This window comes from Pelmatolapia mariae, linkage group LG14 (genome assembly GCF_036321145.2).
Source record: "Pelmatolapia mariae isolate MD_Pm_ZW linkage group LG14, Pm_UMD_F_2, whole genome shotgun sequence".
Taxonomy (NCBI): Eukaryota; Metazoa; Chordata; class Actinopteri; order Cichliformes; family Cichlidae; genus Pelmatolapia; species Pelmatolapia mariae.
The window spans coordinates 12,198,199-12,222,056 of NC_086239.1; the positions used below are offsets into that span (position 1 = coordinate 12,198,199).

Here is a 23,858-nt window from a genome sequence, read left to right on the forward strand (position 1 = left end):
CCACATGTTGCATAGAACTTTGCTGCAGTTGTTTAGACACTTAATAAAAATAGCAACTTCTTGAATTATGGTTATGATTGCACTACTACTTCATTACTGATCACGATTTATCTTTAGAAGCACACATATTAATGCAGGCTGACATATTTCCCGAGACAGGATTTGCCGCATTCATACTTGCATGACACACACAAACAAACTAAAATAACACAAACCACAAACTAAAACAAGGTTTTCAGGAAATCATTTAAAAAAAAAATGTCATCGCTTTGGAGAGTTTTTGTTTAATTTTTGCTTGTTCCTTGATGGGATGCATTGACACGTCTCCTTGTTCTGTCTCTTCTGCAGGTTGTGTAACCATGATCTGATGCATTAAGGTCTGCATTTTCTCCGTGGACTCTCACGAGCAGCAGATACAAACACATCAGCCATGTCTCAGTCTGAATCCTGTGCCAATGTGGGGGAGTGGCTGGGCGTACTTCGCCTGGAGCAGTATTCCGATGCATTTCAGAGTGCCGGATATGCAACATTACAACAGTGTCGCAGCCTCACACCAGAGCAACTGGAATGCATTGGTATCACCCTGCCAGGTCACCAGAGGCGCATCTTGGCAAGTCTGAACAAAACACATGGGAATCGTGACTCTCACGCCATCGGACCGTTTGAGAGATCAGAGGAAATGGAACAAGCTGAATTTCTGGGGGGAGATAGACCATTGCCTGTCCCACCATGTGAAAAATCTCTCCTTCAGGACAATGTGAAGCAAGATGGAGAGACTTTGAGACCTACACCTAGGAAACGAGAAACGCCAGTCCCCAGAGAAAGACAAGTATCCAGAATGCAGGAGAGCAGTGGTGAAGGAGAGAAGCCGGTTCCTGGGAAAAGACAGATGGTACCTAGAAATGACAGGGAGAAAGAGAGGGATGGAGGGATAGATAGAGAGAGGAAGAAACCTGTGCCAAAAGAAAGGACTAAGTTTCGCTCTACTACTCCAGACAACTTGGACCCTAGCCCCCCTCCAGCTTTGGACACTTCTTTGCCCCCTGTTCCCCCCCGAAGCACACCAAACTGCCCTCCACAGCCCTTCACCTTACCCCCTGTTCAAACCTCTGGCTCCCCTAAACTGGAAAGACAAGAGGTCAGGGCTCCAGCTTTACAATGCCGATCTGTATCCCTGAGTTCCATATCTACACCCCCCCAACCACCATCCCACCCTCCAGACCTCCCTTCTACTGCAAATAGGCCTCAGACATTAGCCATTCAGCCGAATGCCCAACACCTAACTATCGATGGAGGAAGAAAATCTTCACCTGTTTCTCCCATCCACTCCCCTTGCAGTAGAAATATTCCACCTCTTCCTCCAAAGGCAGGAATAGCATCCAAAGGCCCTCCACCAATCCCTCAACGGTTTCCTGTTCAGTCTCCCAGAACTCACAGGTAAGGCTCCATTTGAATGCAGATGCCTCATTTTGCAAAAAGATGCGCATTAACCACTGAGTTTATTACAGGTAAAAAAAGATGAGCCTAAAAATATGATAAATCCCACAGGCTAGCACTTGCTAGCTGTCTCCCTCACAAACATACACACACATGCTCTTTCTCACCACCATTATCTGTATTACCACTGTTAACTATGTGTTTTGATAAACGATCAAAAACCCTCTCAAATGTTACCAGTGGATTGTGGCGCCATCTACAGGCCAAGCTTGAAAAGTGCATCTCTTGTGTACTTTAACCATGATGACACGCAAAATGTTACTGGGGACTTTTGAACACTTCCTGAAAGTAAAATTAGACACTTCCTGAAACTGAAGGGTCGCAGCACACTTGACTGGACGTAAAGCTCTGTGACCTTCTGAATACGGAAATACGTCAACAAGGCTTCATCTGAGCAAACTGCAACCCCTGTGTGAAACTGTAGTCTATTTTAAAGTTGCTCTTAACTTACTACTGAGCCCTTTCTGGTTAGTGTTTGTTTTTTTCAAAGGTTCTGTGGTAAGCTTTTCTGCCCTTATGAGTTAAAGTTTTGCGCAGGGAGTGTTGTTTTGGCAGTTTTTTCATAGTCATTTTTACACTGATGTGTTTGCAAAAGTGTGAATTTCCAATTAGCACACTGAAGGCCACACATTTTCCCTTAAGCAGCAGAATTTTCAGCTGCTTTCACTGATGATACTTTGGCAGTAATATGTTATATCTCAGTTTGTGTAAATTCTTCTGAAATCACACAGGCTGAACAGCTTTTTTCTCCCTTTTTGCTGTATTGCTTTAATGAAAGGAAACCAAAGCTTTGCCTCCAGTACATTTAATAGTACATTTATTATGAGCAATACAAGCATGTTTAAAAAGGAAACTGGCTTTTACAGGGAGGGAGGAAGCCACGATTGAGGGCACATAAGCAGTAAAAAAACTGTGACAGACACGGAGGGGAAAGACAGAGTGAGGATTAAAGGCAGAGAGCACAGCTACACTGTGATGCATTACCAGGAACTACTCTCTGAGTTTTTGTAGCCTTGAATATTCACACACTCTTGTTGCTGCATTGCCTCCTCCCCCTTTTGGTTAACTAGTTTCCTCCTGCTTTGTGAAGAGTTTGTGTTTGTATCATCATGGAAGAGGAATCCTTTTGAGCATGTCAGGACAGGTAACGTTTATATAAATCATATCTGTACACGGCTCTTCTGTCTATACTTATTTTTAGCATTCACTCTCTCTTTCCCCCGTCGACACTCTTCTTGCCGTGGGTTTCAAAACAAGCAAGCCTTCCTTTTTCTTTTCTATAGTTTGCTTCATCTTTTCTGCTGTTTTTTTTTCTGCTGTGTTGGTGATGTTAGTGACACTTCTGTTGCACTTACTCCATGAATTTATTTTACCTTCACAAGAATAAGGCCGGTTACAATTGCAGTGATACTGGATGAGACCCTTCTCTTGTCCTGGGGCGATAGATGTGCTTTGGAAACTAAAAATAGTGTTATGTTATCTGTATGTCTTTCAAAAAATCAAGTAAAGCAAGTTTAAGATGGTATTGTGGAGAGGCATTCATGGCATCTTTAGCTGACACGCAGGTTAGGTGTATTTTTAAGACAAAAACTATGTTCTTAGCTTTGCTGTTTTCCACTTTGAAAAGTGACATAGTGACTGTTTTCTTCAGACGTATGTTAGCTTAGTGTCAGCACCATGACTTAAACTGCACTGTAGTCATTTTTGTCACAAGAATAATTCTGCAATGCCTAAATAAGTTAAAAGATATGCAGCGTGGGAGGACAAAGGAGCAGTCGTTGTTTCTTCAGCCGACTGTCATATGTGAGCTAGCCGAGTCGTTAAATATAGAATCCAAGCTAGCAAAACCCCTCTCAGCACTCTTCCTCTGAGAAAAAGGAGGAACTGTGTCAATAAGGCAGTTTCCCGTCATTGTGAGGCTTTTGCATGTTTTTTTTCCCTTTTTTCGGAGTGGGGGTATTTTAATAACTTCAAAGAGTTCTTGTATACAGTCTTTAAAGTTTAATGTTTAGTATGAGTCTAGTTACTTGATAAAATTTTACTTTGAACCTGCTGCCAAGTGCATGAAGTGTATACTAATTTGTCCACAGGCACTACTTCCTACAAAAATGATACATGAATGGTATTTTTTTAAGTCAACAGCTCAGCTAATGCAGACATGTTAGAAGAGTCATCATACCTAATAAGCACTCGATTCCTGTGTTCATTCAGCCCAAGGGCAATTTGACTTGATGGTTTTTCACAACATATCAGCGTTGAATGCTCAACTGTCTGACTTTAAATTGTGCCTATGAAGTGCATTTAATGGGAGCCAGTAAAAAGTAATATTAGGGGGTGTTAGTGACACTTTCAGAGTGTATTTATTTATTTTTTTATGAAGTAAAGGTGATTTCCCTCTCATACAGAGCTAATATTTGTGAGCTAATAATCTGAAGATTTGTTTTGCGGTCTTCATGTTTCATCTCAGTGATCGTTTTTATGAGAACGAAATCCAAACACATAAAAAATACGAGGGATAAAGAGGAACTTTCACAATACTGGATAGACAGAAACCAGATGTACATGTTCACTCCTGACTTACCATCAGCACAAAGTGACGTACGTGCACTGTTGGATTAATGCGTTCATTTTGCAATCTTTGGCTTGGTGTGCATTCATGACTAACTCTTAAGGTCGCATAACTGACATACTGTTTAGGAATGTGTATGTTTGGCATTTAAAAAAAAATTGCATGAGTAAATCAAACATGATCTGCGACAGTGTTTGATGAATCAGTGTGTGTAATTTCCCGTAATATCAGGTCTGAGCATGCGTGTATCTTGTGCATCTTTGGTGCAGAACAAGATAATATTTCAGCTAATATCAGTTATCATACGTATGCAGTTGAAAGGGCTCAGTGAGGGAAGTAAAGTACTGCTTGGTAGTGTTCACAATGAGGGTGAGTTTGTGTTAGATCTAGATATAACGTGATGTGGCATTAGTGGTAATGGGGCTGTCTTTCAAGTGAGGTTGTCCATACAAGAGGGCAAAATTATAATGGTGTCGGTGTTCACGCTTATCGATGGCGTTTGCAATCTTTCGCTGTCTTTGAGAGATATTTCTCAGGTTTTCTCAGGTTTCTTTATGGAAATATTTTGCCTTTGTGCAATTAGTAAGCGAGTCTGTGATAGAACCATATATGGTGTAAAAGATGGACCTAGCCACCATGACATTAACCGCTGGTTTTGGACTCATTTTGAAGACTCTGGCTTAAGTAGTGGGTTTCAAACTCCAGTCCTCGAGGGGCGGTGTCCAAAAACTTTTACATGTAACACACCTAAATAAAATTAGTAGGTCATTAGCAACACTTAAATGCATGCTGTGGTGGCAGTTCAGCCATTTGATTCATGTTACAGCAGAGAGAATGACCATGGTGCAATAAAAGTACTTTTAGAAGTACATTTTTCCCAAACACTTACATTTAAATTTACTTGAGTAGGGTTGGGGTTTGCCACCTCAGCATGCAGTCAAGTTCCATCCACCCCTGGTTTAAGTGGATGAGAGAGAGGAAGGGCGGCTGTGACAGTGACAGGACTTGTGATTGACAGTTTGGTGTCAGCATGCATTTTCGTGCTATTGATATTCCCCCATTTTGAAGCACGGTGCCAACAAGTGTTTTAAAACTGACTTGATATTTTAGTCAGTATGAACAAAAATGATGGCCTGAGCCCATAAACGCAGTAGGATAGTGTTGAAAGAGATAAAGCCAGAAAGCTGTTTTCCCATCCTATTTATCAATTCTATTAATTCTATTAGTTGACCCAATTATAATATCTATAACAAGCAGTGGGTTGCAGTCCTTAGGAAAATGTTGGACTTTGCATTTGAACATTCAGAACATGCACGTGTATCTGCATTTTTACTAACAAATTCCACATTTGGGGATGAAACAGCCCACCCATTAAGAAGACATCTGTAGTCTTGACATAGGGAATTTCCTTTTTGTCATTCGCTTAAAAAATCATGCTTGCCCTCATTGAATGTTTTGACTCAGCTCACATAATTTAACCACACTTCAATGGGATTACCAAACAATTGATGGCTAAATTTGATGGGAAGGGAAAGAAGATGAGCCTGTTATTCTCCTCCTGGTGTGCCACTTACTGGCAAAAGGTCCTACCTTGTGTTTTATCAAAACAAAACTGTTAATAAGGGCAGATGAGCTGTGCCAGGTGCACAGTGCATTCTGAAAATGACAAAAACTGATATGATGAGCAGCGTTAAACACCAGAATGTATGACCTCAGCATATGTGTGGCACACGTAAGATATATTTGTGTGTTTGAGTTTCCTGAGTATACACAGGCAGCGTGGGTTTACAATAAGGTGGCATCATTTATGTGAGGCAGGCTTAGGCTTGCTCTTTAAACCAGAAGTGTGAGTAAAAAAACTAGACTTGTCAAGAGGAGAGCAAAGGAACACGTGTTTCAGTGTCTGGGATTAGTTTTACTACAACTGTGGAATACTTGGGTTTCAGAGCAGCAGTCCTTAATTTGTACTAAATGAGGTTACCAGATGGATCCCTATTTTTCATTTTTTATTTTTTAAATATTACTTTATGAAGTTCTTCGAGAGTTATAACTTTAGGAAAAAAAGCTCTGCACAGCTTTGTCGCCAGCAAAGGACACTTCAGCTTTTACTGTGGAGTGAGAAAAGAGTTAGAGAGGAAGGGGTGTCTAACTATATAAACTATAATAGTTTTTATATATATAGTTTATATAAACTATATAAGAAGATGAATAAAATCAGCCGCCTGCTTGGAATTTTTACCCGATCTGAGAACACCATGGCTTCCAAGGACTCATCCCCACCCCTCCAAACCTCTTTTGACCTGCCCTATTTTTCTCTATCCTCCAGCCCATCTCCCACCAAGACAGGCACGGATGACACGCTCAGAGAACAAACTCCAGAGATCCCACCTCGCATCAGGCCACCTAAAACTCAAGAAAGCCCACAACAGTTGACTCAACTTGATATACAGCCAGCTCTGCCTGCTAGGAGAATTCCCCAACCTCCCAGCGAGTATAGTAAGTAATATAATCAGCTTATGTTCCATTTTTAATTTTATTTTTTTGTGCGTTTCATCCCTTAATTACAACTATGGCTGTGGTAAATTTAAAAATACAGAACCTACAGTACTGTCCGTAGTCTTGCATCGTCCTCACTTCCTTATATTTTTTTTTCACAAAAATGGGAAATAGGTGCAGCGATTTAATAAAAAGTATATTTTCAACATACCTTGAAAATAAGCCGAAACAGAGTTTATAGAGTTCTAACAAGCTTGAAAGTCAGTGTTTGGTATGATCACCTTTATTCTTCAGCACAGCCTGAACTCTCTTGGGTGAAATTTCTTGTCATTTCTTTAAGTAGTCTTCAGGAGTAGTTCTTTAGGCTTGTTGAAAGACATTGAAAGCTCTTCTTCTTTGTTGGCTGCCTTTTGTTCCATTCTCTGTCAAGATGATCCCACACTGCTTCAATAATGTTCAGGGCCAGGCTCTGAGGAGACCAATCCACGACTGGTAGTGTTCCAGTGTGTGTTTTTTCTTATCCATGTGTGCTTTTACTGCATCGGCAGTGTGTTTGAGATCATTGTGATGCTGAAAAATGAAGCTGCTGCTAATCAGACTTTTTCCAGATTCCATTAATATCTTGTGTTTATGATGCTCAACAGCACATGACAGATCCTCCTCTGTCTTTTACCAGTGGCTGTAGACAGTCACGGTTGTACCTCTATACAACCCAACCTCCTCTATATATCCATTTATGATAATTCCAGCAAACATTTCAAAATTAGATTCATCGCTCTATTTCTTAGAAGCAAAATGTAAATAAATAAGAGGTGGCTCAAGATTTTTATACAGACAGAGAAAGTCAGAAAACCACTAATAAAGAATGTTTTTTTACTTTTGTTTTATGAAGATGAATTTGAAGTCATTCTGTGTTCTTCCATGCGAGATTGCTTCCTGTTTTTTTAACCTTAGCTCTGCTGTGGGGTTAACTAATTATACAGTCTGCTCGCCACAGTTCTTCCTCCTTTCTCCTGCTTCTTTGCGGTGAACTGTGTAGTGAGTTAGACAAAGCAGCAGCTTCATCCCAGTGTGACCGTCAGGCTTCAGTGTTTTGGGTTTTTTTTATATTAAAATGTCAATCTCAGGCCTGAATCTGCATATCAGTCAGCATGTGTCTTTATAATCTCATCTTCTTGCTTTAAGATGCTCATACTGGAGAACAGTCTTGACCTATGTGGCAGAAATTAAATGGACACAAGTGAATACTTGGAAAAGCATTGAAAGGTTATTTGAATTTAGAAGATGGGCAGACAACTGGACAAGAGATTTTTTATAATATGTGCATGCTATCATGGCTATATGGGTTCTTTAATTTCATGCATACAGAGTTATTGAATATCATTCACAAGCATGTATATTGTCACATGTTACCCGGTAGATTAAAATGATAGGGCTTGCTCATCAAAGCATTTTTTGTGATAGCAAACGTGTCAAATAACTTCAAATAGCTTCCTTTAACTGTGTGAGGGCCCTCCGAAGCAAGTGAGTTTATTTAAAAATTTTCTAGAAATCATCCCACAGCTATTTGAATATGACACTATCATAACATACATTTGTAGGTAAAAGTTGAAGACATCCTACCTGCTCCTCCCTTTTGCCTGTAGTGCTTTAAAACGAGATTTGTTGATTGGCAACAAGTTGGTAGACCAGTTGTTGCACATACTGTAAACTTATTATGAATCTATGTTCAGTTTTTACATTAAATGTTCTCAAAAGTTTGAAACTAGAGTCATTGTACCAAAAATATTTTTCCCATTTTTAGAAAAAGACTTTTTCTTGTAGTCCTGTCGATGTTGTCTGTGCCATCGTGGACAAGTGAATGTGTTCGACCCTTTGCCAAAAGTACTTTACAGCCTTTTATACATGTAGTCATGTTGGCTGTATATTTAATCATTTAAATCCAGTGTCCACAAAACAAGAAATATACAGTTCTATGGAAATCACAGTAGGGTTAGATTTGATTGATTGAAAATCATACAAAGACAACATGTCATTGTATTTAATTTTGAACTTAATGTCAGCAACTGATTATGAAAAAGTTTGGCAAAGTGCAACAAATTAATTGATTAATAAAAAAAATACTTTGTGTAAAATCTCTCTTATAATTGGTACTAATATTGATCTAAGAGATTACATTATAGAGGTTGAGTCTTGTATAAGCAAAGGTAGAGTGGTTTTCATCAAAGAGAGTATCTGGAGAAATATTTCAGAATAACGCCCTCATCTTAGGGACCAGGTGTCAGTTCATTAACAAAGTGAACGCAGTTTGTCACTGCATTCACATAAGCAATTTAAAATTCTACCACAAAGAGAAAAAGAGTATTTAAGACGGAAAGTAGCCCATTGACTTCATTATTAAAGCACTAGAGCAAACAGTATGGGTAGCTTACACGTCTGTGAACCATTTCTGTTACATGATATCTAAACCCTTTGCAGCAACATCGCCTGTCAAACAGGTAATGTCATTTTCACAAAAGGTCTTGTTGATTTTGGCAAGAGAGTGACACATTTTCCAAGTATTATAATTACATGGTTATGTATTTATTTGTTAAGCTGGACTGGTTGCAGGCCTCTGAAAATATTTGATCAAGTATAAACAAACAATACAAGAAAAGAGGCCTCGCAGTACTGAAGGTGACAGCAGCATGAACATAGTTGAGAGTTCCAGTTCACTGATTTGAATTTGCAGAGGTGAACCGCAAAGAGTGTTCAGCTATAGCTATCTGTTCTCCAAACTTACTTTAAGGCTAAACTGTGTCCTGTTTGTGATTGCCATTGACTTTGTTTTTCAGTTGCAAAAAATGCCCACTGAGTCTGGTATGACCAATCAAAATGAGAAGAGAGATTTTTATTTATTTTTTTTATCAGTACATTAGGAGTACACAGCATGGGTGGCATGCAGTTATGTGAACCATTTATGCTTATTAATATCTAAAGCTTTTGCAGTGGCAGGTTATGCCTCGAAGTATTGAGGGGTTGAAATCTTCTGTCAAACAAGGACATTTCCCTTTTAAAACTACAGCAGTTGTTCACTTCACGCTTTACTGTTTGTGGTTTAAAAAAAAAAGAGGTACTGCAACACAGTGTTTAGCATGGGCCTGTCCTGACTTTTTCTAAACATGTCACTGGCCTCAAATTCAAAGCAAGCATATCATTAAAAAAATCTTAGTTTTAACATTTGATTGATTTTAATTTTTATTTCTTTAATTTTAAGTACATGAGGTGTGTTAACGATTTGCAAACCACTGCCTTCAGTTTTAATGTACCACAGAATTACAACTTCTGCAACAGTTTCACCTCAATATTGTATAATGTTTCAGTGGTAATACGGCTCTGCTTAATAGTAGATGCTCAACCTGAAAAACGAGTTTTAAGGGAAGAGAAAGAGACGTCACAAACTGGTGCATAGCCTTTAAAACTCACTCACTATTAATTCAGTTTGTTTGCGCTTACAAACATTGACACAGCCAAAATTACTACAAATTCATATCCACATAATCCAGTTTTACTAGTGGGACTCACTTTTTGCCTTGGAAGTATTCTCTGAGCTTCCTGGATCGGCTTGTAATGTAGAGGCCAGTGAGTAAGCATGCAAATTTGCCTCACTGAAATTGTCCCCTGGCACTTATATCATGTTGCCAGAGTTTCTCAGGTTCTGCAAAACCTGCTCCAGACTTTAGCTTAAACTTGATTTGTTTTCCTTTTCTCTGTTCTCGCTCAGTGTTGGCTACGGTCAATGAAAATTCGAATGACTACGAGGAGCCAGACTTGTTTGGTCCCACTGGTCATCGAATGAACCCACCAGAGAGGGTAAGAAACTGTTAATCGGACCACTCCCAGACCCCTCCCATTAAGAGATAATGGGCTTTTAGGCTCTTTCTTTCCTCTTGCCATATCCTGTGAATCATTCCCATTTCCTCCAATAGGATATGTCCCTGCAAGTGCCAAATTACACAAAGAAGCGGCCGAGTTCTCTTTGCAGTGACGATGGAGTGCTCGACGATTATGAGTGAGTCATAAAACAACACAAATGCAAACCTTATACAGAAACTGAAATACAAACACACTGTTTGCAGGATTTTGTTTCCCTTTGGTTGTTGATTATTCTGAATGGCTGTGACTTGGGAGGTAGAGTATCGATCCACCAATCCTAATCAGTCAGTGATCAATTCCACAGCTACTCCAGTCTGCATGTTAAAATATCCTTATTACTGAACCCCGAGAGTGTTTGTGTGAATGTTACACAAGGCGCTTTGGGTGTTGAGTTAGAATAGAAATGCACTATATAAGTACCAGTCCATTTATTGCAGTGTTTGTGTAAGTTAATTTGAGACATGCTGCTGTATTTACTTTGTTTCAATTTACTTTCATTTTAATACACAACATATTCTCAAACTGTCAGTGCTGCAGAAATCTAATCTTTGATCTTCACCTCTTTTGTGTAATCTCTTAAAATTATATTTTTGCACAGTTAGCTTTTGTCAAAACTTAGAAATATTCTTTGGATTTTGAAAACATTTGCACAACATTTGCACAACTTGTCTGACTTAAACTTTGACGAAAAATGTAATTGCTTATGAAGTTTGTGTGATGTTTCTTTCTTTTTCCTTTTTTGTTTGCCTGTGTCTGTGTGTGCGCACACACGTATAGGTATGAAGGGAGTCTCCACAGCCAGCAAGGCAGTTTTTACCTACCAAACACTGGTGTTTTGGCTTCCACCATGAAAGAAGACACCTCTCAGCTTTCTGCTGTCATTAAGATGGGTTGGCTGGACAAGAATCCACCTCAGGGGTATAATAATGATGATGCTTAAAAACAAATCTGAAAATATACATTACACAAATATTTGATTGAATTAAAAAACAAACACAGGGCAGCGATATTTGCTTTTTTATTCGGTGTTCTGTCTGTCCTCATCCACAGGGCTATTTACTACCAGAGACGATGGGTAAAGCTAGATGCTGACTACCTGAGATACTTTGACACTGACAAGGTAACAAAACAAATGCATCCAAAAAGTCAGTGATGTGTTCAGACACAAGCACAGAATGGAAGCGCTGTGTCTGTGTGTGACTCTGTCCAGGAGATACTGTTGACATACTAAATAGGTATTGATCATTTTTAGGGCTGCAATGATTCTTCGAGTAACGTGAATAGCTTGATTATAAAACTCTTCAGCTGTTACTATGTAAATGTGACATTTTCACCCACATTTACCACTAAAAATAGGCCTGCAGTAGAAACGTGTCTAGGAGCACTTGTGTAAATAAAAAGTATGACAATATTAAGGCCAAGCAGCTACCAGTTAAAAAAGAAAAGAAAAAAGACAGCAGTAATGAGAGTCCTTCATCAAACCACTTGGACAAAAATTCCAACCTGTAGAAAAACAAACTTTGGAAATGCTCCCATGCACTGCTGTTTGTTTTATACAGTGAAAATCGATAGTAAAGTTACAGGAGTTACAGTAAAAAATGCAGATGAGCCATTATTAAGGCTGATGGGCAGGGGTGAGTCTAAAGAGGAGCATGGAGTGTGAGTGAGTTAGTAAGATTATTTTGCAGATTTGGATTAATATAAAATCTTAATTTGATTTTAATTTTATTCTGTAATTAAAACTGTGTCACTGACTCAGTGCTGTTAAGTTTGACATTATTATTTATGTTAATTATTTACTGTGCACCATCAGAACATCTGTCTTCTGCAGCAGGAAACGTTACATCAAAGCAAAGGGCAAGCCTCAGTTCTGAGAATGTTGATGTCCTCGCTTTTGTGTGACAGCCACCACAAACTCTTTTAAAGGGTCACACATGCGCACACATTAACTAGATACACTCCTCTTAATGTCAGAGAAGCTTCCACAAATGCAGAGCAAAGGCATCTGTTTTTATACCTTAGTTTAGTGTGCATGTATATCTTATTTTATTTGACACCAATGTACTTGTTTTTAGTTGTTTGTGGGGAGTTTTTGCATTTATGAAAATGTTTTGTTTAATAAATATGACTTTTAATGGTACGTAAATACAATGAAGGTGTTTTTTCATAGTTATATGCATTTTAAATTACTTAAAACACTGCAGTTAAAATGGAAGCCAATGAGTGGTTAATTTTAAATCGCCTTGTTTTTTTATGTTTACTGTTGCTCATTCACAAGACAAAAGTATTATCTTATTACTTGATTAATTGATATAACTGATCATTAAAGTAATCGATAGCTGCAGCACTAATCTGAGATGCTGAGTATGTGTTGTGCTATCTTGTGTTGTAGGACGTGTATTCTAAGGGGATCATCTCCACAGCTTTCATCACTAATGTGACCACTGTGGGGGAGCTGAAGTTTGAAGTTGTTACAAACAATCGAACCTTCATCTTTAGGGCTGAAAGTGAAGGTATGTCTGTTCACCCAGCTCTGTATGTGCTTACACTTGTACAGACAGTTATTTCACATGTCTCAAAATATGCAGTTACCTCGGTTCATATATATTTGTGGGCGCAGATTTTACTACGTACATGTCTGTTCTGACATGCGTATGCTCTCTCATTGCAGCTGAGCGAAACGAATGGGTGACTGTACTGCAGGATTGCACCAGTGGGCGCCAAAGGCACACTGTCATGAACCCCGGCTCACCTTTAGCCCCAGACTGTCAGGGTTACTTGGAGCTAAAAGGGTTACGCTCCAAACTTTACACAGTTGTTGCCTCAGATAAAGTTTTCCTCTACAAAAATATTGATGTAAGAACTCTGGGTGGAGCTGTGTGTACAGATTTGTACTTAAGATAATTGCATTTTGTTTTCTTTACTTCAATGATTGTTAGAATTATAAGAAATGTTTTTGTTGTTTTGATTTGTTGAAATCGTGTAATTTAAATTTTATCTTCCATTTCTTACAGGACTATCGTATTGGATTGGGTATCACGTCTATTGAGATGAATGTAGGAAACATTAAGGACTCAGATCGTCGAAGCTTTGATCTCACCACACCTTATCGCATATTTAGGTATTGCATGCACACAGAAATGAAATCTGCTCTCACACCTTTCCCATGTTTGTGTGACTATCACACTTCTTATTGCAGTAATTAAGCAGTTGGGTTTATATTTACTCAAAACTGTTTATGTGAGATAAACTTTGAGATATACTAATTAGAGAGTTTAGAGACGATGATCATTCCTCATTATCAGCAGCTGAGTTGCTCTCGAGTTGAGTTGCTGGGTTACTTACAGAAATTAGGTCATATTGTTTTAGTGAGAACTCTCCCACTGTCCCTCAATCCTCAGCTGGTCGTCTTTCAAGAATGTGAAAAGCCTTTTGTGTGACTGTGTGTGTGCGTGTTTTTGTGCGAAGAAGTGCAGGGGATATGTTTGTGCATGAGTGCATGTGTTGTGTGGTGTGTGGTCTTTTGGCTGACAGTTCACAGCCTGCGCCTGTAGTGCAGGGTCTCAGCATGACAGGATGGGGAAATGTGTGTTTCTGTGGACTAGTGTACTGGCTCTGAGTCTCTTCACTGTAAACATATGTGAAAGTGTCTTATTTTCATTCAGACCTGATAACCTTAAGAAAGGTTGAAGATTTAGAAATGTTTAAAAATAAAATTAGTTTTTTTTCTTTCATTATGTCTACATCAGCAATGTAAATGAAACAAATTAGTAATAAGAAAAGACAATGATTCAGACCTGGACAGAAATGTAATGGGTTTTTTCTTTGCCAGTGCTCAGATTTTCCATTACATTTCCAAAACCCAAACAAATGGCAGTCATCAGTATTTTTGTTGATTTAACTCAGATTTATTTAGTTGTATACTAATACTAATAATGCTGATACTGATTTATTCTGAAATTCATGATTGAACTTTTTATTTAAATTGTTAAGCTAATGTTATGATTTGTAATTTAAAGTACCGTATTTAGTGTTTTTACTGTATTTAAAGCACTGTATCTGTGGTTTTGTGCTTTTGTTCCCATGTAACATCCAGAAATATTTCAGGGCAGGAAATAATTACTCAATTTATTTCTGTAAAGTATATTTATATGTATTACTAATTTAAGGGAAGATAAACCGAGCATGCAGCAGACAGGGTGAAAAGAGGAAGCTTGTCTGCCTCTGTGAGTTTATGTGGTTTCCAGGTCTTGAGTATATTTAGCGTAACAACAGCGATCTAAGCGTCATTTCTCACCTTCGTGTCAGCGTTAACACTCGTCCATATGCTTGCCTCTCTCCGCAGCTTCATCGCAGAGTCAGAGCAGATGAGAGAGCAGTGGGTGAATGCTATGCGAGACGCGATAGGTGAGGCATTGTCTAACAGCGAGGTGGCTGAGCGGATCTGGGCGGAGTCTAGCAACAGTCTGTGCGCCGACTGTGAAGCACCGAAGCCGGAGTGGGCCGCCATCAATTTGTGTGTGGTGGTGTGCAAACAATGCGCAGGTTTGTGTGTTCTGATTTTGTTTTTGTGCAGTGCTTTGGGCTGTCAGTGTGAATACTTTGTGTTTAGCAGCATTTTGACTTTTTGTTGCTGGTAGCTGAGAATCAGAATTAACATGTGGCTTCCAGCACAAGAGGCATTGTGACTTTTTTTTTTGTCGTGGCCATCAGTTGTCATGGATGTGATATTTCAGGAAGTTCTTTAGGAAAACACTCCAGTTTAGGACAAATGTTCAGTTGTTCTCAGGGACTATTTAGATGTTAGTGGTCAGAGCTCACTTCTGTTTTTCACTGATACCATTTCCTAAAAAATACTTTTTGGGCCATTATTAAAGGACATGTTTTTTTTTTATCATAGGAAATACTAATATTATAAATTAAAGAATCATGATATAAATGTCAGGCTATGTCACCCACTTCTACTACCCACCTTTAAACTCTTGGCTGAATTATGTGTGCTTCAGGTAATCATGTGTGAGGTAGCCATACTTTAGAACTTGTAGCTTCTCTGCAGTCACCTCCGTTTTTGTTGCACCTCCATTTTTCAGTTATGCAGACACTTAATAGATTTTTCTAGTAAATAAAGTCTTTTTCTACTAAGGTGAAATAAGTCTGGACACACATTGATATCAGTGTGTGGTTGGTTGGTTGTGTTGTTTGGCAGAAGCGTAAAACCACAGGGCAGTAATTGTACAGTGCTGTGAAAATGTATTTGACCCTTTGCTAAAACTCAATGCTGTTTTTAGGTGACGCTTTCATTTATTAAAGGAAAAAGGCATCCAGCCCTACCTGGCCCTGTGAGAAAGTAATTGCCTCCTAAACCTAATGACTAGTTGTAGCCTGTGTGTTCTCTTTGGTCAGCTGTGATTTTTTTTTTGCCTTGAAATATAAAAAAATATCAATCATTTCACTGTACTTGTTGTTTGTTTTTTTTGTCTGTTTGTAAAGAGTTATTTGGTTGTCCATACAGAGCTTATAATATGGTCAAGATTGAATGTGGCTGTAATATGTGTATGTGTGTTATTCCAGGGGAGCACAGAGGACTAGGCCCTAGCATTTCAAAAGTTCGAAGTCTGAAGATGGATAAGAAAGTTTGGACAGAAGAGCTTATTCAGGTACAAATAGAAATTCTCTCTCTAATTAATTGTTGAGACTTTTTTGATCTAAAAATTAGAACAGACTCCAAAGACATGGATTTATGTCCAGTTTCTTTGAAATTAATTAACTAGTATGTTCAAATATAATGTTTCTGTAATTAATCATTTTGGAGCTGAGACAGCTTAGTTTTAGTTTCATCTCTGTGGAAGTTTCCGAGGCAGTAGTTACCGGTGGTTTTGTGTGGGTTTCATTATATTGTTTTATAAACCTGCAGGTCAGAAGTGTCAGTAATCTGATCTAGTAAGTGCTACAGAAGAATAATAGAGAAAAATAGAATAAGTGTGTGTTTCTTCCTATCCTAATGTGGAAGTACTTCTCTTCATTTTTTATTTATTGATTTATTTTCCTCTTCACCTTGCCCTTGTTGCAGTTATTCCTGGTGATAGGCAACGAGCGGGCTAACAGTTTTTGGGCAGCTAATGTCCCACCAAGTGAAGCTCTGTCGCCTTCGAGCTGCAGCGAAGAGAGAAGACGCTTCATCAGCAACAAATATCGCCAGGGCAAATACAGGAGGTACCACGCTCTGTATGGAAACCAGAGGGAGCTCAATCACGTAAGTCAAAGTCACAGTTTGCTTTTGTCTTTGTGATACAGTTGTGTTTAATTCTGAATCTGCACACTGCATTGCCAGAAATTTCTGCTAGTGGGCAGCTGCAAAGTGTAAAGTGATGAGTGACAAGCGAATAGCTGAGTGTGCGGATGGGGCCTTAAAATGTGTCCACATTGGAAGCGACGTGCCAACCGGAAACCACAGAAAGTGAATGACTTTCCATAATCTTTCCGTGAGGGAAATAACCGCTTGCTATGAGTAGTGGGCGGGGCCCAAATAAACTTTTCCTGTTTCTGTGTGATTGAAAGTACCAGACTGAAGAATACTGTTGATTAACATATGACCTGATAATAAAGTCACTAGAGGGTTACCTAGGCAACCGGAGCCTGGAATGTCACAAACGACCGGCTCTCGGCTACACGGCTTCAGGATCAGTTTTCCCATTATCCTGTGTTGGTAGATGAACCTTCATACTAGTCTGAGATGCTGCCCTGGTGCATTATTGCCTTCATTAGGTCATGTGTGTACTTGGCATCATTCGGTGTCCATAAGCCCAGATGAGTCATCCTGTCCCTCCTTAAAAAAATCCCCCCACAGCATGATGCTGCCACCACCACACTTCCTGGCTGGGATAGTATTGAATAGTGTCTAGTTTCCTTCAGACCCGACTGCTGCTATCATGCTAGAGAATCTCGTTTCTCACAGTATCAGGATCCTTGAGGTTGTTTTTTTTTTTCTGAATCCCATGCAGGTTTTTGTATGCCTTTCATTGAGGAAAAACTACTGCACTGACAGGAGAAACTTCCAGAAAGGCAGCTATCTCCACACAGGATCTTCTTTTTGGTCACCCCTCCTTCCAAGCCCTTGGTTCCCTGATTGCTTAGTTTGGCAGGCAGCCAGCATTACAAAATGATCCCATTTGTTCCTAATGTCTTCTGTTTAAGAAATATGGGGGGCTAGTGGGAATCTTCAGTGCAGCAGGAATGTTTTTGTAGTCTTCGTCAGATCGGTGCCTCAGCAGTCTCTACATGCAGTTTATTTGGACTGGTACTGTGAAAAAAAATTGCATTTCTTGTTATATTATACTGGGGTTGATTGGTGAGTGGAAAAAAAATTAATTAACAGTTTTGGCATATGCAAAAGCATGCAAAAACTGGAGGACAGAGTTGGCCAAGTGAATACTCAAATCCAGCCCACTAAACAGCTTTAAAAGTATGAAGGTATATTTATCATATAGTTTTACTTTGATCTTTACCCCTTAAGATTAAAGTGGGCTGCCTTTGTCCCACTGTGTATAATGAGTTTGACATCCTTGGTTTACACCTTGAAGTTGACAATTCTGTTCAGAGTTCTTGTTTTGAGCAGTAACTTAGAATAAGATGCAGAATTTCCTTTGAAGCCAATAGAAAGAGCATAAAAATAAGCAAGTTCCTTTGTGTAAATACATGGTTAAGATCCTGTGACTGAGGCGAAAGTGTTATTTAACACTTAGATACTTACAGTAAAGCAGCCAGTATGCTTCTGCTTCTGCAGCTGGTTGATCCTGTGTTACAACATTTGACACTTTTCTTGTTTGTGAGGCATTTGTGGGACTTTGTTTGATCGCACTCCAGCTGCAATGGAGTGCAAGTCGGGTTTATAGACTAAAAAAACTGATTAAACTTGTGAAACACGCTCTGCCACTTGAAGTAATTTTGCAAACCTCAATTTTAGAGTTGAAGAATTAAAGACTGATTAATGCAGCTTCAGGACTAAACCCTGTGAAAGCCCTGCTTCTGAGTCATTTTTTCAAACTTGCAACTCTGCAAGGTCCCAGAACCGACTCTTAGCAACGACTCTTTTAAATGTGACAACCGCGGTGTCTTTGTGTACTTGTGGTGGGCGAAGCTTTGCTTGAAGATGACACATTATTTGGTTAGTATTGTTTAGAATCAGGAAATGTGAGTGGCCATGGAATGGCCATAGCTTTTATACTGTGCTCCATCATGTGTGGTTAATGACTGAGTGTTTCAGACCCAGCTCGGTCACTTCTTAGGAGCTTAACCCAGTTACCGCTAACAATGTGTACAGGTCACAGATAAACTTGGTGTGTAAATGAGTCACATTTAGCACCTGACTGTGAGCTATGTTTTTCCCCCTCAAGCCGTTAAGCTTTTACATTTGTGTGAGTGAGTGAGTGAGTGAGTGAGTGAGTGAGTGTGAGTCACTGTGTTTGGGATGTGCAGAATGAGATAAAGGAAGTTGTTTAGTTTGTAGTTTTAAAAGCAGCTGCTGGTCCTCCTCCCTGATGGCTCCATTTTCTGCTCTTTTCTTATCTCTCTCTTGGGTCTTTGGGACCTATAGAGGACGTGGTCTGTTGGACTTTCCTACAGCTTTCATTCCCCCCCACAAACCCACACACATACCCCCCCACCCCCATTTCAGAGGTGATTACTTAAATGGCTGCTCTACTTGTTTTTTTGTTTTGTTTTGTTTTTTTCCTGTTCATGAGAAAAATACAGATGAGCATTGCTTCTGCTTCTGCTTGGGTGTGCCTTTCAGAAATTGTACACTCTGCACATGTGTCAGCTGGTGACAAAAAAGTGGGTGACAAAAAAGGCGATGTAAGTGTGCAAAAGTGTGAAAGGAAGACAAAAACATGCTTGTACACTCTGTGAGTGCAGCAGCACCCTTAGCTAATTCAGGGTCATTTATCTACTCCTGGCTTTTTAACCCCACTTCTCTTGCTCGCTTTCTTCTTTGTTTTTACTTTTTTCCTTAATGTGACATCATTACTTACTGATTTAACTGGAATGTGCTGTAACTCCACCCCTCCCTCTGTTTTCCTCCTCCTCCTTCTCCTCCTGTCCTACACATTGTTTGGCTCTGACCGCTGAAGAAATTTGATCACTTCATTCCTTGCTCTTTTTTCTTATTTGCAAGTCGTTTATATTTTTATAATTTTCTTTTTGATTTGAGCTTCAGACTTTTACATTTGCAACTTTTCCGGGCTGTCTTTGTCGACTGACATTCAAATAGCGGACTGACTGAAGGGAACTGAGAACTTCCAGGTAGGGCTATGTATAAGAGGGGAGCTGTAGGACAGGGTAGTGAAAATATGCCTTGTTTTTGCAGCTCTCTGAGTCCTTTTAGGCTAGCTCTGTTAAGAAAAAGAGCACAACCTTGCATTTCAGTGGTGGTTAGTTTATAGCGATGTGTGGAAGTGGATTTTAGATCTCTGACAGTATGTGTGTGCAGTCATGTGCTTGAATGTGTCTGTGGGAAACATTTTTGTGTTGACACTATGGGGACTGCAGCACTGCAGCTCTGTGTTAGTGAGACATTAGAGCTATTGTGTGTCTGTGTGTGTATGTTTTTTGTTTTTTTTTCTCTGGAGTGAGCTGCAACACATTGAAATGCACATGAATTTGCCTGCGTAGGCATGGTTGTGTGCCTTTTCTGTATTTGGTCTGTACTGCTCTTTCTTTTTGTGTGCTTGTATGTTTCCATCTGTAAATCATGATCGTCGTCTCCTGTTTAGTCTCTTTTGGTTCCCCCTCTGTCTTTACTGTGGCTTCCTAATTTTTCTCAATTGCATCAAGTAGTGAACTCTAGCTGTGACCACAGTTTTACACTGGGTTTCTTATTCCCTGGAAAAACCATACTCTGCATTTCCTTCTTACAGAAACAAAACAAAACAGATGCAGTTGTAGGCACAACTGTATCTGTTTTTAGAAGACATTACTGAATGTTAGTCACCTGCGTGTTAAGAATAAAGTAACAGTCATCCATGACTCGTTCTTCCTCTGTGGCGTTGCCATCTTCCTGTTAAACAGTTTGAAGCTTTTTATGGCCTTTAGGTTGACATAAAATACATTAAAGGCTTTGTTGGCTCGTGGTTTCCTTGAAAGGGAAGAAGTGACACAGCATAAATGACGTTTCATAATGAAGTGCACAGTGTGACGTAGAGTTGTTTAATGCAGACAAGTTTTGGCAGTTTGATAGTCCCTCTGTGTTTGTGCCAAGTTTGAGTTGGGGATAGTTGTCATAGTTTAACTTTTTTTCATAACTTTGTGGCTCTTTTAGTGACATTTGAGAAAATAAAGCAATCGGTTATTGAAAAGTTGACGGCCACTCTCCTTTCCCAGGTCTCCTTGACTGTGTGCTGGTGGCTATCAGCATATTGTTGGTATTTTATCATAGCAAACTAACAACTAAGGTACAGGATTAAGAATCTCTTTACGGCCTTGTTTTTTATGCTTTTAAAGTTTTTTGTAATTAGATTCCATATAAGAAGAGCTCTTCATCGCTTACCCTCTCCTTTTGTTTATTTTCTGCTTTTGCTCATTCTTCCTATTTATTTCTTCTGTTTTCCGACCATTCCCATCATGTCCTCATTCACACTGTAGGATTTCGGGTCATAAATCCTTTCGATTTCTACAGGGAGATTGGCTCAACATGTGATCTCCTTTCTTGTTTATTTTGTAGTGTTTTTTTCCCTCCCTCCTTTTTTTGTCTGGAACTCTGTTTTTTCCTTCAAATCTTTTTTTTCTTTCTTTTTCTCTGCCCTCCTTTTTCTGTCTGGATTTTCACCTCCTTGACCATCTCCCTCTCTCTGTAAGCTATCCACGGTGAGGTAATGATGGAACATATGCGAATAGCTCTTCCTCATCTGGATTTAATATATGCACGTACATACACATCTGTAAGTGTGGGTGTAGTTTGGGGTATTTTGTGCTAAAGTCTACACAGCAAAGCCTGCATGTGTTAGTATCGCTGTCTGTACATAGGTTGAGTTTCTAGCCAAAAACAATCTGTCTCTGATTAATGTGGCTGACTGAAATGCTTTCATCTTCTTTTCACAATATTTTTCTTTCTTCCTTTCCCTCCCTCATCATCCTTTTCCTCCAGTTCAGCCCCATACAAATGCAGAGGCCAGATGGAGGCCTACGTTTTTTGTTGGCTTTTCTTTTTTTTTAACACGCCCAGATAAAAATCTCTCTGCCTCTGTCTCTGTCTCTCTAGGGAAATTCAGCAAGATTCTTGAATTCCCTTCTCTCTGTGTGCGTTATTACATTACTGCCTGTTTCATCGGCAGCAGATGTTGAAGGGTGAGGTTTCTTAACACTCAAACAGCCCATTTCCTCATTGTACTTCATTCTGATAGGTTCACTTTTCCTGGACAGAAGAAAAAGCTGCTGTCATATTACTGTACACTGGCTCTTTGCACGGCGTAGGTGTCCACATGTATGTCCACATGGGATGAAGCCGAGCCTGATTTTTCCTCTGTTCTCTTTGTGCATTGTTGTGTACGGACCGCACACATACACATGAAAATATATCACCACAGAGCATAACACACTTATTTGTTGATGGCAGAGTATTGTCTGTGAACTGCTTTGTGCTTGTGGTCAAACAAGAGTTCGGATGATTGTGTTTGTTGGGCATCTTCATTGCAGGCCGGTACAGCTAAACAGTGTGGTCATTTTGATGTTGTTGACCAAAAGTGGAAAAATTTGGTTGCCATCAGTGATAAAGAGCAGGTTACACCCATCTTTTTATTTGTTGTGTATAGTTTTATAACATTTTCAAGTTGCCTTAAATCTTTTTAAAGATTTTAAGACCAAAAACTTCATTTACTTGGCATGAAAACCAGTTCATGGATGGATTTTTAAGGAAAAATACAGCCTGTTTTACTGATTTTGGGCCTCACCCTGGACAAAAAAATTACTAGTGATATTTTAAGCAGCTCTTTAGAGCGCCCTGAATTTTGTTTGCCAAATCTTTCAGTGCTTGACCCGGTCTGCAGCTGCACTCCGACTCATTGGCCTGAAACAAAGCCAGACTGCGTAATGTCTCAGGATCTGTGGCTTTGGGAATGGGAAGTGCTGTCACTTTGGCAAACAACCCCATTTATAATTCTTGATGTTTTAAATTCTCTCAACTCATTGGTGCTTTGGCAGTTTGTCTTTTTGTTTTTTGGGTGTGTGTGTGTATCTTTTGCAATTCTGATCTTTGCTAATTGCCTTGTTTGTTTGTGTGTGTGTGTGTGTGTGTGTGTGTGTGTGTGTGTGTGTGTGTGTGTGTGTGTGTGTGTGGAAGCTCAGTAGTGCTTAAATGGAGGAGGGGCTCTGTCTGTGTGTGTGTGCACTGGGGAATTTCTCAATCAGACCCAAAAGAGCTGATTGAGTTTAACTGAAGACAGACATGTGTGCGTGCGTTTCTCTTCTTCTTTCCTTGTACTCAGGGTTAGTTTGTTTGTTGTTTACGGTCTAAAGCAGTGTTGTGGAACTTATTTATATGAATGAACACCAGTTATATTCATCATCGTTCCAGCGAGTTTGCACAATGCTGATTACGGCTTTCTCAACTTGTGCTGCATTCCACCTGCCTGAGTTTTAAATTCCTGCACTGGTTTACCAGTAATGGCAAATCAGTCATCGCTCATGAGCTATTAATAAGGAGAGATGATGGCAACAGAAATATGACAGAAAAGCTTCTTCGTAAACACGTTAAAAATGTTTGTGTGATCACTGCCAGGAAAGTTTCATACTGCAGGTAAAGACATCTGGATCTGTCACGATAGTTCTGTCCTTGGTGGTGGTGTCGGGGGTTAAATGAGAGGTGTAATATCAGGGTGCATGTAGATTTTAGGGTTGCCATAGCGGTACGTATGCCTAAATTGCAAGGCAGACATTTTTTTTTTTTTATCCATCCATCCATCCATCCATCCTTCCTCTTCCGCTTTATCCGGGCAGCAGCCTAAGCAGAGAAGCCCAGACCTCCCTCTCCCCAGCCACCTCCTCCAGCTTATCCGGGGGAACACCAAGGTGTTCCCAGGCCAGCCGAGAGATATAATCTCTCCAGCGTGTCCTGGGTCTGCCCCGGGGCCTCCTCCCAGGGCAGACTTTGTTTTTCTAAAGATTAGTTTTTGGGCATATTTAGTCTTTATTTGACAGTAAAGCAGTGAAGACAGACAGAAAAACCAGATGAGAAAGAGAAAGCGAGGACACGCAGCACGGGGCCGCAGGTCAGACTCAAACCCAGACCATTGCACTTTAGCCATGTGGCATATAGTTACCTTCTCACCCACTGAGCTAAACAGGCTCCCTAAAGTCTGCGCCTTCCTATGAGATTCAAGAGTGAATGCTC

The 23,858-nt window shown here is 39.7% G+C and overlaps 1 protein-coding gene across 2 annotated transcripts in view; it reads left to right on the plus strand.

Moving 5' to 3' along the window:
• The window catches only part of LOC134641129 (arf-GAP with Rho-GAP domain, ANK repeat and PH domain-containing protein 1-like), a 58,874-nt gene that overhangs the window by 12,557 nt on the left and 22,459 nt on the right, over positions 1 to 23,858 (plus strand). For both annotated transcript variants that reach the window (XM_063493361.1, XM_063493359.1), the window contains exons 2-13: positions 349 to 1,437; positions 6,393 to 6,562; positions 10,326 to 10,414; positions 10,531 to 10,613; positions 11,255 to 11,395; positions 11,528 to 11,597; positions 12,870 to 12,990; positions 13,149 to 13,333; positions 13,492 to 13,598; positions 14,823 to 15,022; positions 16,049 to 16,134; positions 16,548 to 16,730. In XM_063493361.1, the coding sequence (XP_063349431.1) occupies positions 431 to 1,437; positions 6,393 to 6,562; positions 10,326 to 10,414; positions 10,531 to 10,613; positions 11,255 to 11,395; positions 11,528 to 11,597; positions 12,870 to 12,990; positions 13,149 to 13,333; positions 13,492 to 13,598; positions 14,823 to 15,022; positions 16,049 to 16,134; positions 16,548 to 16,730 (2,442 nt within the window). In that variant the 5' untranslated portion in view covers positions 349 to 430. The remainder of the gene's footprint in view (positions 1 to 348; positions 1,438 to 6,392; positions 6,563 to 10,325; positions 10,415 to 10,530; positions 10,614 to 11,254; positions 11,396 to 11,527; positions 11,598 to 12,869; positions 12,991 to 13,148; positions 13,334 to 13,491; positions 13,599 to 14,822; positions 15,023 to 16,048; positions 16,135 to 16,547; positions 16,731 to 23,858) is intronic.